The 14,125-nt window shown below is 42.9% G+C and overlaps 1 protein-coding gene across 1 annotated transcript in view; it reads left to right on the top strand.

Moving 5' to 3' along the window:
• The first annotated feature begins 119 nt into the window (after nt 1-119).
• Nucleotides 120-14,125, top strand: part of ppp1r21 (protein phosphatase 1, regulatory subunit 21) — a 30,638-nt gene continuing 16,632 nt past the window's right edge. Inside the window, exons 1-9 of the mRNA XM_016523479.1 lie at nt 120-123; nt 240-373; nt 2,156-2,320; nt 3,304-3,362; nt 4,583-4,652; nt 4,776-4,925; nt 10,748-10,849; nt 11,134-11,222; nt 13,829-13,965. Coding sequence (XP_016378965.1) covers nt 120-123; nt 240-373; nt 2,156-2,320; nt 3,304-3,362; nt 4,583-4,652; nt 4,776-4,925; nt 10,748-10,849; nt 11,134-11,222; nt 13,829-13,965 — 910 coding nt within the window. The remainder of the gene's footprint in view (nt 124-239; nt 374-2,155; nt 2,321-3,303; nt 3,363-4,582; nt 4,653-4,775; nt 4,926-10,747; nt 10,850-11,133; nt 11,223-13,828; nt 13,966-14,125) is intronic.

Here is a 14,125-nt window from a genome sequence, read left to right as displayed (position 1 = left end):
CTCTCACACACACACGGTCTCACACACACACACACTCACTCTCACACACACTCACTCACTCACTCACTCACTCACACACTCACACACACACACACACACACAGAGCTCTGTCAGAGTTGATGAGCCGATCAGGAGCTCTTACTCCATCATTCACTTTCCAGCCACAGGATTAGGATTAGTTTCAGAAATCACAGGGACCAAATGCGATGCTCTCTTACTCGTTTAACATGCATCAGCAGTCATTATTGTTGGTTTGTGTGTGTTTGCGCAGAATAAAGGTGACTCTCCATCTCAGGTCAGCCTGCAGACACAGAGCGTGTTTGATGAAGACCTGCAGAAGAAGATCCAGGAGAACGAGCGGCTTCACATCCAGGTGTGTGAGAGTGAGTGTGTGTGTGAGAGTGTGTGTGTGTGTGTGTGTGTGTGTGTGTGTGTGACGCAGATTGATTCTGTACATCCGGCTGTGTTTGAACGGTTTTTGAATTCTGATGAGCTTCATCACACAGTGAATGCATGGACTCTCATGACATGTTATGATATACTCAGTAATGTCATCTCAAACAGCATTAAAATAACAGTTCAGATATCATTGTACAAAATCCATATCACACAGACATGCACACACAGAAACATTCTCAAACACAGAAACTCATTGTCAACGCTGTCCCACGACTTTTATCAATTAAACAGCTTGGTTACAGAAAAACTACATGATATTTCTTAGCAGTGAGGTGGGAATGTCACTGTTTTTAAAGTAATTCACTTCACACGCACACAATCTCTCGCTCTTGCGTTATCTCTCTGTCTGATTTAGAACAGGCAGAATTGTGCATCTGATCTGACCCATATACAAACTAACTAATAAAAATGAAAACTTTTTTTTTTGCTTCATGTCAAATTCAATTTGATTCATTTAATTTTAGACCAGCAAGGTTAAAGGCAGAGTAAGCGATTTCTGGTAGCCAATGTTGATATTTGAAATCACCAAAACAAACACGCCCCTACCCCAAAAAGGTCTTGCCCTATTTTGATAGCTCCGCCCCACATATACTCGTTCCGCAGACGTTTTCCTCTTTTGTTTTTTTATCCGCCATCTCTATCTTTCTGTCGCTCGGCTCGGCTAATGTCCGTCCCATGCACTGAAAGCTCTCCTCCACATCACGAGTAGACACGCCCCTTATTGCTGATTGGCTACAAGTTTGTTTTGCTATTCGGGCCGAATCAGTTTTCTAAAGTGTTTTTGAAAAATCACATACCCTGCCTTTAAGGGGTCAATTTTATTGCCTTTTCTTAGGTCAGAATGTGCAGAATAGCTCCAGATTACACTGTGTCCTAACTACACGCGACACACGATAAAAGGTATCTTTTACATGTTAAAAGTTTTTGTCCTAACTAGCTGTGGCGCGACACGCAAAATTTTTAATTTAGAAATGGTTTCTATTTCCGCGACGCTGCGGCTGGAAGAACAACATACAAATTATATAACAGTAGATAATCTCAGGTGATCATGTGCTTTATTCAAAGTTAAACATGCCTAATGTGAGTTTGAATATAATTTTGCGTGACTTTATAGCCATACTGAAAGCAACAATAGATCTTAAAAAATAAATTAAAGCAAAGATGTACATTAAACTGTGAACTCAGTGCGGACCAACGAGTGTATTCCATGACAAAGATGTTATCAGTCACACAGTCAGTATGTACATTTAATAATGTTAAAAAGGTTTAATATTTATGAATTATATCATAAACTTATCCATTTTGTTGTGAGTGCAGTGCGCTTCCAGAGAGGCTCCGCCCCCACACACGCTTCTGATTGGCTGTGATGTTTGATTGATTCTGTCGCGTCGCGTCTGGTGTGGACACACAAACTGTTTGTCGCTGGAATCTTGTCGCGTGTAGTTAGGACACGGTGTTAGGCACCTGCACCCTGCTGGACAAAAGGGAGATAAATCACATAAGTTAAGCAGCGGGGAACCTCAGGGTTCGGTGCTTGGTCCTCTCTTTTTCTCCATATACACAATATAACTAAGAACAATCATGCAGATAGTCATGTAGTGTTAGCACGTGTAAAAACACGTAATCTGAATGGGGAGCTTCAGAGCTCACCGGTGAGAGCTCAGCTGTTGCTAATGTTGTGTTCTTCTCTCTGTAGTTTTATGAAGCGGATGAGCAGTACCGTCGTCAGGAGGCTCAGCTGAGAGCGCGGCTAGATCAGCTGGAGAAAGAGTCTGAGCAGCATCAGGCCGTCGTCAACGCTCTCAACCGCAAATACACAGACGCCATCGAGAAACTGCAGAACGACAAAGCCCTTCTGGAGGTCAGGGACACATTCACATGCTGGAAACCCATTGTGTTCATTAGTAGGGCTGCACAAATAATCACATGTGATAGTCATGCGCATCTCGTCAGTAAAGCCGGTTCTGTGATTAGTAGTAAATCTCCATCACAAGCTTTCAGATGGAGCAGCATTTACTACACAGAGCTGTAGTTCACTGACAAGCTACACAAAACCACGATCATAATCACAGATGATATTATAGTGTGATTATGAAATTGTTCTGCAATACTGACAGCTGTTTGCGTAGCTTGTCAGTGAACTACGACTCTGTGTAGTAAATGCTGCTCCATCTGAAAGCACCACATTTAATAACATGTTTTTACTCCAAACTCACTTCATAACGTCAGAGTGTTTGAAATAAATCCTTCTGTGAGATGATGAGGCTTCTTACACAGAATAAGACACGCAATATATTTCATAGTATTCTAAGCAGTGATAAAGGCTATGTTGATTAGCATTGCATTATTATAATAAGAACTCAGATAAATCATATAGTCGTGTGTTTATTAGTCACGCTGAATCAGTGAAAGCAGTTAAATCTTCTGTTTATTCAGCTAGCGCTATAGGGATTGCCTGGGTTTCTTCTGCGGGGTGTATTTGGAGTTTCTCTGGCCTTCAGATGGCGATTTACTACTGATCACAGAACCCTGCTTCACTGACGAGATACACATGACTATCACAGCTTCTGTCTAATCGTGATTGCGATTTATCGTGCAGCCCTAATCATTCGGGTCATGACAATACTTAAATCACTTTGCACACAGATGGATTTTTAGCTCACTGCTTTGGAGACTATCATTCTGATCTTGTGTGTGCATATGGGCCTCGAGACGTGTCTTCAAGGCATGCTTTTCTGAACTTGACCGCTGTTTTAACCCATCGCTGGTGCTCCTGATATATGATTGATGTTGATGTGTGTATGTCCATGAGGAGGTGTAAACGTGTCTTTTTAATGATGTCAGGTAAAGGCTCAGACGCTGGAAAGAGAAGCCAAGGACTGTCGAATCAGAACTGAAGAGTGGTGAGTATTTACATTCACTCATCACTGCAGTGTAAGGACTATCTCTGATCCTGTGATCCAGGACGCCTGTTTCAATCGCACAGTGTTTCTATTGTGTAGTGTGATGCATTTTATACTTATCCGGTCCCATTTGGACTATGGGAGTGTAATTTATGATTCTGCCAGGAAATCATATAAACAGATACTTGATACAGTGCATCATCAAGGACTACGGCTTGCTTTGGGAGCGTTCAGAACTCCACCAGTGCAGAGTGTGTACATTGAAGCCAATGAACCTTCACTTCAAAACAGTATTTTAACCAAAGTGGACCATCTACAGAATCAGTTCTATAGTATTATTGTTTGCTGGGTTCCAGGCCACGTTGGGCTTTCAGGAAATGAGCGAGCTGATGCAGCAAAGCTGGCTTTTAATCAGGAAGCAAACACATGTCAAATTCCTCCCTCAGAGATCAGACCTATTATTAATCATTATATATTAAATAAGTGGCAAGAAGAGTGGGATACATGAACAAATAATGAATTACATGAAATCCATCTGGAAATTTCAAACAGATTTTTAATCTCTTTCAAAACTATATTTGATAAAGTGTTATTTAGCAGATGTGGCATAGGTCATACAAGACTGACTCGTGCATTTTTGCTGAAAGGTGAAGACCCTACTCAAAGCATGTTCTGCAAGATTCCTCTTCTGTCAAACATATTTTATTGGACTGTCCAGCTTTTAATGTATGTAGAAAACTCTTTTATGAAGTGAACTCACTTAAAGAGTTATTTAGTATAATTTTGCCAGAAAAAGTTTTAGAATCTTTAATATATGTTGTGTGATGTAACTTGTGTTAGTTTGTTAAATATATACTACTACTGATCCATTTTATCCACCGAGGTGCATCCCATATCCAGATCATAATTAAAGCACACTGAACCAAAGCAGATCTAAGCACAGCTGTGCTGTAACCTGTTCATATGGGCGTCTAAATGAAGATCAGCAGTCACATCTTACTCGGATGTCTTCTGAAATATCTCCTCCATTAAATGTAGCTGTGACAGTGATGCTGAATAGCTGTGTGTGTGTACACACGCGCACACACACGCACACACACACACACACACACACACACACACTCTCACACTCTTTCACACGCACACACTCACGCGCACGCACGAGCACACACACACACACACACACGTGTTTGGTGTTTAGTCATGTGTGTCACTGTGAGTATTGTGTTTCCTGCAGAGCTGAGTGACTACAACAGTCTGAACGTTCCTCTGCACAACAGAAGGCATCAGGTGAGAGGGATGCTCCTGCTGTCACATTTACATGGACAACAATATTCAGATTTTAACACGATTAAGACAATACTCTGATTAAGAATCTGCCATGTAAACAGAGATCTGTGTGTGTGTGCGCAGCTGAAGGCTCGTGACGTGGCGGCTCAGGCTCTAGGGTTTGTGCAGAGTCTGGTCTCGGCTCTGCTGAACTTTCACTCCTACACGGAGCAGAGAGTCCACATCTATCCGCTGGACTCATCCATCGAGGCCATCTCGCCTGTCAACCTGAAGGTACGGCACTGACTGCATCTGCTCACTTCATGAGCCGCTAATGTAGTGATGCACCCAAATTCATTTTTACCAAAACAGAAACCAAAATAAAGGTTTCATTGAGCTGAAAACTGAAACTGAAAATGACTTCACGTGCTGCCATAGTGATCTGCCACGCTACATTACAGAGCCACAAAACCAGATTTATTGATTGAATTTTGTGACAAAATTCACATAATTTGAGATCGAAGAAAATGTTTTGTATTAAAATATAGTATAGTCATAAGTAGCACAGGTATATTTGTAGCAATAGCCAACAGTACATTGTATGGGTCAAAATTATCCATCTTTCTTTTATGCCAAAAATCATTAGGATATTAAGTAAAGATCATGTTCCATGAAGATATTTTGTAAATTTCCTACCGTAAATATATGAAAACTTAATTTTTGATTAGTAATATGCATTGCTAAGAACTTCATTTGAACAACTTTAAAGATGATTTTCTCAATATTTAGATTTGTTTTGCACCCTCAGATTCCAGATTTTCAAATATTGTCCTATCATAACAAACCATACACCAATGGAAAGATGATTTATTCAGCTCTCAATTAAAAAAAAAGTGACCCTTATGACTGGTTTTGTGTTCCAGGGTCACATATCTCCTTGTGATTATTGGATGGCCACAGCTACAGCTAATGTTTAATGAAGTTTAGTTCACTCATCAGCTGAATACAGTGCAGATCTAAATATCTCGTAGCATCCTGCTGTAGTGTGAAACAAACACTCGTACAGTCAAAACACGCCAGCAGAGAAACGCTAATCGCATGTCACCGCTTCAGTCAGTCAGTTCAGCTTTTCTAAACTGTTGCTGAAATATGTGGCTCTTTCTGTCAGAAAACTATTTCATTCAGTTTTCTCATTTAATGCTAATTATGGTGTTGATTGAATGAATTTATCTCAAGCATTCAGCACCTTAAACAGAGGTATTGTACAGAAAATGATCTAATGATAATTATATTTAATCACTGGACAAACGTGTTTGCTATGTGAATGTGAGCAGATGAAGAGTTCCTCTCTGGACAGTGATGTGCTCCATGACGGATCTCCATCACCACAACACGCTTTAATAATACAGTAGCGACTCTTCAATATCTCTTACATATCAGACAGATTTTTTAGCTCACAGTATATATGCCATTAAGTACTAGTACTCTTTCTTTAGGCCAGGGGTGGTCAGCGTCGGTCCTGGGGAGCCACAGTCCTGCAGAGTTTAGCTCCGACCCTGATCAAACCCACCTGCCTGTAGACCTCGATCAGCTGCTGTAGGTCTGTTTGATTAGTGTTTCCAGGACTGATGATGTCTACCCTGCTCTAGGTACTGCTAACATATTAAAGACAATAGCACTTAATCATTAGATACTAGTACTTATTTCAATAGTGACTAGTAGTTACTAATCTTTCATTCAGATATCAACTATTCAGTTCTGACTAGTATGTATTCCAACTGTGACTAGTATTTTTAAATATTACTAGTGCTTATTAATTAGACACTAGTATCTTTTGTAATTGTTACTAGTAACAAATCTTATTTTACTAGTCACCAGAGCTTTTTTACTCTAGTCAAAAAAGTTGTATTACTACTCAGAATGGCCACTGTGGAGTTCAATTAAATAAAAATCTTACTAGTAAAATAAAAAGCTAGCTTGTAACATTTGAAATAAGTATTAGTATATAATAAATAAAAACTGGTATCTAATGAATAAATGCTAGTATCTGTTTAATAGATATAAAAATCTAATAATAAATGCTAGTATCTAAAAATAAGTATTAGTACCAAATGAATAACTGCTAGTATATAAAAAAATATTTATTAGTCACAATTGTAATTAATACTAGTCAGAATAGTTGATATCTGAATGACCAATCCCCATTGAAGGGAATGGCTTCTTCTTCGTCCTAGCGTTTATTCTGCGCAGTGGCAGGGTCCGCTTGTCGGCACGCTCGTCTCCATTTGGCTTGATCCAAGACGTCTTCTGGGACAACGTTCACACGACGTGTGTCTTCAGTAATCCGGTCCATCTATCTTTTCTTTGGTCCTCCGGCCTTCTGTCTCGAGACGCAAGTTGGTCCACGCTACCGAATTTTCGCCACTGCGCATAACATGTCCGTACCATTTGATCCGTCCTTCCATCATCTTGGCCGTGATTGGTGCAACACGCAGCCGTCGTCGTACGTCTTCGTTCATGGCGCGGTCGAATCGCGTTAGCTGAAGGCTCCAACGAAGCATTCGCATTTCCATGACGTGGAGAGCTTGCTCGTGCTTTGCTGTCGCCAGCCAGCTTTCAAATCCATACAGGGCGACTGGGTGGACCACGGTCTTGTAGATTTTCGACTTGAGGCGCAAAGGCATCTGGTGGTCGCACATGACATCAGTTACCTGGCGCCGTTTCGTCCAGGCGGCGTGGAAGAGGCGGGAAGAGACACGCCATCATTGCAGATGATGGAGCCGAGGTACTTGAATTGTTGCACATTCTTCAGGTCTGCTCCGCCAACGTGGATGGTTCCGTCGGTTTGCAGGCCACATTCCATGTACTCCGTCAAGTGCTAGCCGTACTCGCCGAGCCGATTGTGCCACTGCTGGGCTTCTTCTTTGAGTTCCACACGTTGCTCATTGGCCAGGAAGACGTCATCGGCGAACAAGAGCGACCACGGGTGAGGTGACTGAAGGTTCGGCGGTGAAGGTGTCCATGCAGAGGATGAACAAAAGGGGTGATAAGGCTGATCCTTGGGGCACTCCGACATTAATGGCGAATTGTTCCGGCCGTGCACCAGGCCACGCTGTTGACGCCTCGATAAAGGAGTTGGATCCAATGGACGTAGGCCTCGGGGTTGTTATGCGATTGTAGGGCGTGCCATATGAGCTCGTGCGGGACGCGATCAAAAGCCTTATCCAGGTCGAGGAATGCCATGTGGACAGGCTTGTTTTTCTCTCGATGTTTCTCCAGGAGTAGGCGAGCCGCGTGGATGTCGTCCATCGTCCCGCAGCCCTTAACGAAGCTGCATTGGTTCGGCATGATGCTGGCGATCTTCCAAAGTCTGACGTCGATGACCCGTTCAAATACTTTCATGGTGTGGCACAGAAGACGGATTGGTCGGTAGTTTGAGCACTCCATCACATCGCCCTTGCCCATCCAAATGGCCACCGTTATGCTGGTCATCCACGCCGCTGGTGCGGCGCCATCGTCGATAATTCGGTTGAAGAGGGCGGCAAGGAATTTGGCTCCGTGGCGGTCGAGGATTTTCCACGCTTCAACAGGAATGTCGTCGGGTCCAGTGGCCTTTCCGTTCTTCATGGCTTCTTCGACTTCTTTGATTATCAGCAGAACGGGTCCAGAGATCGGATCGGCGGGTGGTCGAATTCTTCGTTGCTGATTTTAGCAAAGTAATCGCTCCAGCGTCGGAGGATAGTGGGTGTGTCTCGGATGATTTGGTGGTCTTCATCCTTGATATTTTTTATTTGGCCGATGTCCTGGGTGGCTCGGTGGTGAGTGTTGGCCAACCGATAGATCTTCTTTTCCCCTTCTGGCGTGTCCAACTCTGTGTAGAGCCGGTCATAATGGGCCGCTTTCGCTGCTGCCACGGTTCGTTTTGCAGTGGATTTGAGGGTTTTGTATCGTTGGAAATCACCTTCGGTGCGGGACTGAAACCACGGCTTGAGCGCCTGCTGCTTTACCTTGACTGCTGCTTGCACTTCCTCATTCCAAAACCAAAGTTGCTTATCGAGGAGGCGTTTTCCCGGCTTCGTCTTCCAGTGGCTGCCGCTTCGTGAACTTGTCTCACCGCTTCGTCCCAGATGGCCGATGCTGGCTGGTCCGTGTCCACATCCATGGGGTCGAGGTGGGCCGATAGCCGGGCTTTGCACTCGGGAATGCGCCACCATTTGATTTTTTCCGTATTGGTGACCCGATGGCGCTTCTCACTGGTAATGTCCAATGTAGCGAATCAGCTCAAAGGGGGAATATGCATAATTAATCATACAATACAAACAGACAATATACAAGACAGCAATAATATACACAATGACCTGGAGGATATGCGTGTTCATTCACAGAAAGGTTTTTCTATGAATTAATTGGAGAAGAGTCCATTTTTATGGGCATTGTGTGTCTTTCCTAAGGGTAAATGAATTGTGAGTTTCTCTGCCCGCATTCCTTTGGGCAATAAAACCAGTGATATCAGCCTTGGTTGCCATGGAACCAGAGGCCTGTTCTGCCTTTCTGAGGTGTTAAGATGCATTTCGGGGGAAGGGTCCATAGACCCTCATATGGCTTGTTAACTGAGGGGTGTTACAGAGTATTTGTTAAATATAACTAAAAAAATATATATATTGTGTGTCTGATTGGTCCAGACGCTACACCAATTTGAGATCCATGAGGAGCGGGTGATGTTGGGGGGCAACTGCTTATGACGGGATCACTTTGGTATTTGCCACGAGTTTCAAATCTCGTTGCCAGATAAGCATGTAGTCGATTTGCGATGCGTGGCCGCCACTGGCGTAGGTGATGAGGTGGCTCGGCCTCTTCCTGAAGAAGGTATTGACCACCGCCAAGTCGTGGGCTTCGGCGCACTCCAAAATGCGGTCGTCACCTTCATTTCGGTCGCCGTACCCATTTCCACTGTGCAACGTGTCGTATCCGCCTCTAGCTGATCCAACATGTCCATTTAGATCACCACCAAACGCGATGTATTCGTCGGGGCCCACGGTTTGGAGGTGGGTGTCTAAGCTCTCCCAGAAAGCGTCCTTCTCGTTATCAGGGCAGCCGGTCTGCGGGGCGTAGCTGGAGACAATTCGAAGAGTCATCTTGCCCGATTCGATCTTGATGGCCATGAGTTGATCAGAAATTCGGTGAACTTTGGTGACATTGTCCCGCTGTTTCTCGCTGACCGCGATCCCAACTCCATTTCGGTTATTACTGGTGCCGTTGTAATAAAGTTTGTATCCTTCGCCGATCTCCTTGGCCTTCGCTCCTTTCCATTTGGTTTCTTGAAAGCACCCGATGTCGATGCGGCGGTTCTTTAAAGCTTCGGCCAATTCTCGGCTTCTTCCGGTCATCGTTCCAACATTTAATGTCGCAATTCGTATTTGGACTCTCATCTTTCGCCCGCTTCGTCCATCGGCAGGGAACCCTCGCACATTTCTCATGTTGTTGGGGTGAGGATGACGCGCGTCGCCTACGGGGGACACCCTAGCGTTCAGATCCAAATTTTGACTAGGCGTAGCCATTGATTGATATGACCGAAATATACTCCAACCGATGCGTCGCTCCACCTGACGTTGGAGACCATCACGGTTTGTCAACTTCCCTCAGGTCATTGTCCAGCGGGCACCACGTGGAGATGGTGATCGGCTTTTGCCCGCCATTGAAGGGAATGGCAAAAATTGGAAATGTGTTACTAGCAGCAATAGAGTAGTTGCTAGTCACTATTAGAAAAAGTACTAGTGTAATTAATAAGAACTAGTATCTAATAATTAAGGTCTAGTATTTAATAATAAGTACTATTATAAAATGAATAAGTACTTTTTTTTTTTAAATGACTAGTAGATAAAGAATAAGTGCTAGTACTTAATGGAATAGATACTAGCAGCTAAAATAATAAGTACTGGTAGCATGAAAACAGATACTAGTATATTTTAAGGACTGAACTCAGGCTAAATCTGCAGCTGTTAGCCGTGCAGGACGTATTGATTATGCTTCATTGTTGAATTAAAGTGCTCATGTAATGTTGAATCTGCTGATTCATGTAAGCGGAGCACGTATCTGTGTGATGTGTCTGTGTGCAGTTCTCTCAGTATCTGCACGAGAACGCCTCGTACCTGCGTCCGCTGGAGGAGGATCTGCTGCAGTTGCATCATAGCATCACAGAGGACAGCATCACCGCTCTGGTGAGACACACACACACTCACGCACACTCTAATGTAGAGATGCAGATGTTTGAGCTTCAGGCCCTGTGTCGTGTGTGAGCTAATCTGAGGCCCTGTGTCTGCAGTTCTCTCAGTATCTGCACGAGAACGCCTCGTACCTGCGTCTGCTGGAGGAGGATCTGCTGCAGCTACATCACAGCATCACAGAGGACAGCATCACCGCTCTGGTGAGACGCACACACGATCACACGCATGACTGCATCACGTCTGACACGGCCGTCACCGCTTGTGCTTCACGTCTGCAGGAAACACTGGCCAAGCTGCAGGACTTCTCCAGATCCTTCTCCTCCTACAGCAGCTTCCTGCAGAAGATCCTGCCCTACCAGCTCCAGAGGTGCGACCGCTGACTGCTTCACCACCACAGAAGCACACCGAGAGCAGGCCGCTGCTCTGTCAGCTTCACACATATACAGGATATATATATAGATAATAGGGCTGGGAAAGCCGGAATTCACAACCTCAAACTGTAATTTTCCCACGTCAGTTATTTCGTTTTTTAAAATCCTTGGGTGCCAAGTCCGCCAAACAAAACAAGGCCGATTGCTATTCAAAACTAGCCCAATCGCGTTTTTTCCAAAGAGTTTTCCCCTTCGTTGGGTGTCCCCTCTGCCAAAATCACATTAAGGGCGATCGCTTTATTAATTAAAAAACAACGCTGAACTGGCAGCCCTGAGTTTCTCTTAAAAACTAGCTCCTGTGTGTGTAGTCTTGTGACTTCGTCCAGTAACAGAACACTGATTCATCTGAGCGACCGGAGCAGCGTTTTTACAGTAAAACTGAAATCTGACTTTTCAGAAGACATTTTCATTTCAAGAAATTTGTTTTGATTTTAATTGTTTGAAATATGCCATATATAGTTTGTTTCCTTCAATTATTATAAAATCACAAAGATAAGGAATGCACTCTTTCGTTAGAAAAAATATCCCACCTTTAATAGTTGAGCATATTTATAGTACTAACCTTGTCAGTGAACTATGAGGGCAAATAAATAAATAAAGGGTGTAATGTTGAGGTATAATGTTCAGTTAATCGAGATTTTGATTTTAGGTCATATTGTCCAGCCTTAATATATAATATGTTTAGAATATTTAGAAACTGACTGACGCAAAATATCTTGCTGCTTGTTTTTTTACATTAAAGGCACAATATGTAAGTTTTCGCGGCTAGAGGTCACATTTTCAAAACAATAACAAAGGCGAAGCTTAATGACGCTGTGAAGGAGGATGTTCACGGATGAGATAATGAATTCATTTTTTTATTATTTTTTTAATTGCCTCTACCTTCCACAGTTATTCAAACAGCGAAACAAATATACAGAGAAAGCAAGCAAAGAACATTATGACTGACTTAAGTCTAGCGCGAGTTTAAGCACTCTCAAAGCTCTCCCCTTATAAGCAGTGAAGCTGTCTATACACGGTTTGATGAATCAGTCTCTTACATCATACTGTAAGGAATTAGGGCAAGTTCAATGGGAATCGAATCCAAAGATTTGGAATCAACTTGATTAAAACTGATTCAGAGTTAATATTTTACACTTTATCAACTATTCGTCCAGCGTATAGTTAAAAGTTAGTATATCTTACCAATTCTGATGTTTATATTATTCCCTCGTCCAAAGGTCATAATACATGCTAGTGATCATTTCATTAACCGTGAGCTAGGTAAACAAGATCTGGGCATGAGACAGTAGCTAATGATCAGAAGACATGAGACGCCTTTCTTTGCAAGCAACAAGAATGTATTGATCTACTCTACTATACATGAAACTACACTACTAAAAGCACACACACACACACACACACACAGTTCAGGGAATGAGAATTATGGTTTGAATGGAGTCCCAAAAGTCTAGTATTTGCTACTAGTTCTTAAATTGAAACTTGAGAAAATCGCAAAAGCAGAGATTTGGCTTCCAGCTGCTTAAGAAGATTTAGCAACAGTTTTCAGCAAGGAGAAGATTTTGTCTTCCCGCTGATTCACCGGATGAATGTGTGTTTGTCTCATTCACCACGCTGGTGTCCTGAACGGCCTCCGGGGCGGCAAGCTGGCCGTTGATTCATTTTACAACCTTTTGATGGCCATGTGGGGAATCTCCAGATCCTGCGTTGGAATGTGTTTGTTCAATAGTTCATTTGGTGGTCTGTTCACAGAGGCCCTACTATATGTACATCTGCACTTGTTGTTTATGATGAGAGAATTCATGTGAGAGCTGAATTCAGTCACTGAACAGAAACTCATTGCATTCATAAGCTCAACAGACTCGTGTGTGATAGGTTATAATGTGCAACACTGTAAAAATGCATAAAAAAACATGGCACAACATTGAGCAGATCTGAATTTAATATTGCAGTCAACACTTTTCATTTCATTTTCATTTTATTCGCAACATCCGTAATGTATTTAATTTAACTGTACAGCAGCATTTGTGTGCGTGAGTTACCACAGTTTCTACAAGCGGAAACTGAGGATAGCGTGGATATTGCGTCATTGACCAGGGATGAGCCATTATTTAAAATGGGAATTTCTATGGATTTACAAATCCTTGGGAACTTTTGGGATAACATAACTACAAAACTGCATGAAATATACTGTGCAAGTGGTTTTGGGATATTTGTTTTATGAAAATCTTACATATTGTGCCTTTAATGAAACAAAAATGTGGAATTGCACTAAATGAGAAAAAAAAAGATTTCATTAACAGTGCTTGCATTTGAATGTATTTTCAGAGCTTGCAATTTCCAATTGAAATGTTCACAGCTGAAATATAAAATCATGTTGAATTTCCGCACTGAAAATTCAAGTCTTGACAATACAATGTGTTAAAATGCAAGCTCTGTTAATGCAGTGCAGTTTTTTGATTAGTGCAGGGCAACGTGCTTTCTTGTCTCCGAGACGTCAGTCATGAATTTGAGCTTGTGTGTGTGTGTGTGTGTTGTGCAGTCTAGAGGAGGACTGCGAGGCGTTTCTCTGCACGGCAGCGCTGGCGTCCAAGAACCGGCAGTTACAGAAGGACATGAAGAAGCTGACCGCCGTCTTCCAGAAGCTGAAGTCTTACGTGGCTCTGCTAGCCCTGCCCAGTGAGTGTGTGTGTGTGTGTGTGTGTGTGTGTGTGTGTGAGCGTGAGAGAGTGTGTGAGAGAGTGTGTGTGAGAGAGAGTGTGTGAGTGTGTGAGAGTGTGAGTGTGTGTGTGATTGTGTGTGAGTGAGTGTGAGTGTGAGTGTGTGTGTGAGTGTGTGT

Source organism: Sinocyclocheilus rhinocerous, unplaced genomic scaffold (genome assembly GCF_001515625.1).
Source record: "Sinocyclocheilus rhinocerous isolate Xijiao unplaced genomic scaffold, SAMN03320098_v1.1 scaffold1381, whole genome shotgun sequence".
Lineage (NCBI taxonomy): Eukaryota > Metazoa > Chordata > Actinopteri > Cypriniformes > Cyprinidae > Sinocyclocheilus > Sinocyclocheilus rhinocerous.
Note: the sequence above shows the minus strand (reverse complement) of the source record. Positions and strands in the feature narration are given on the sequence as shown.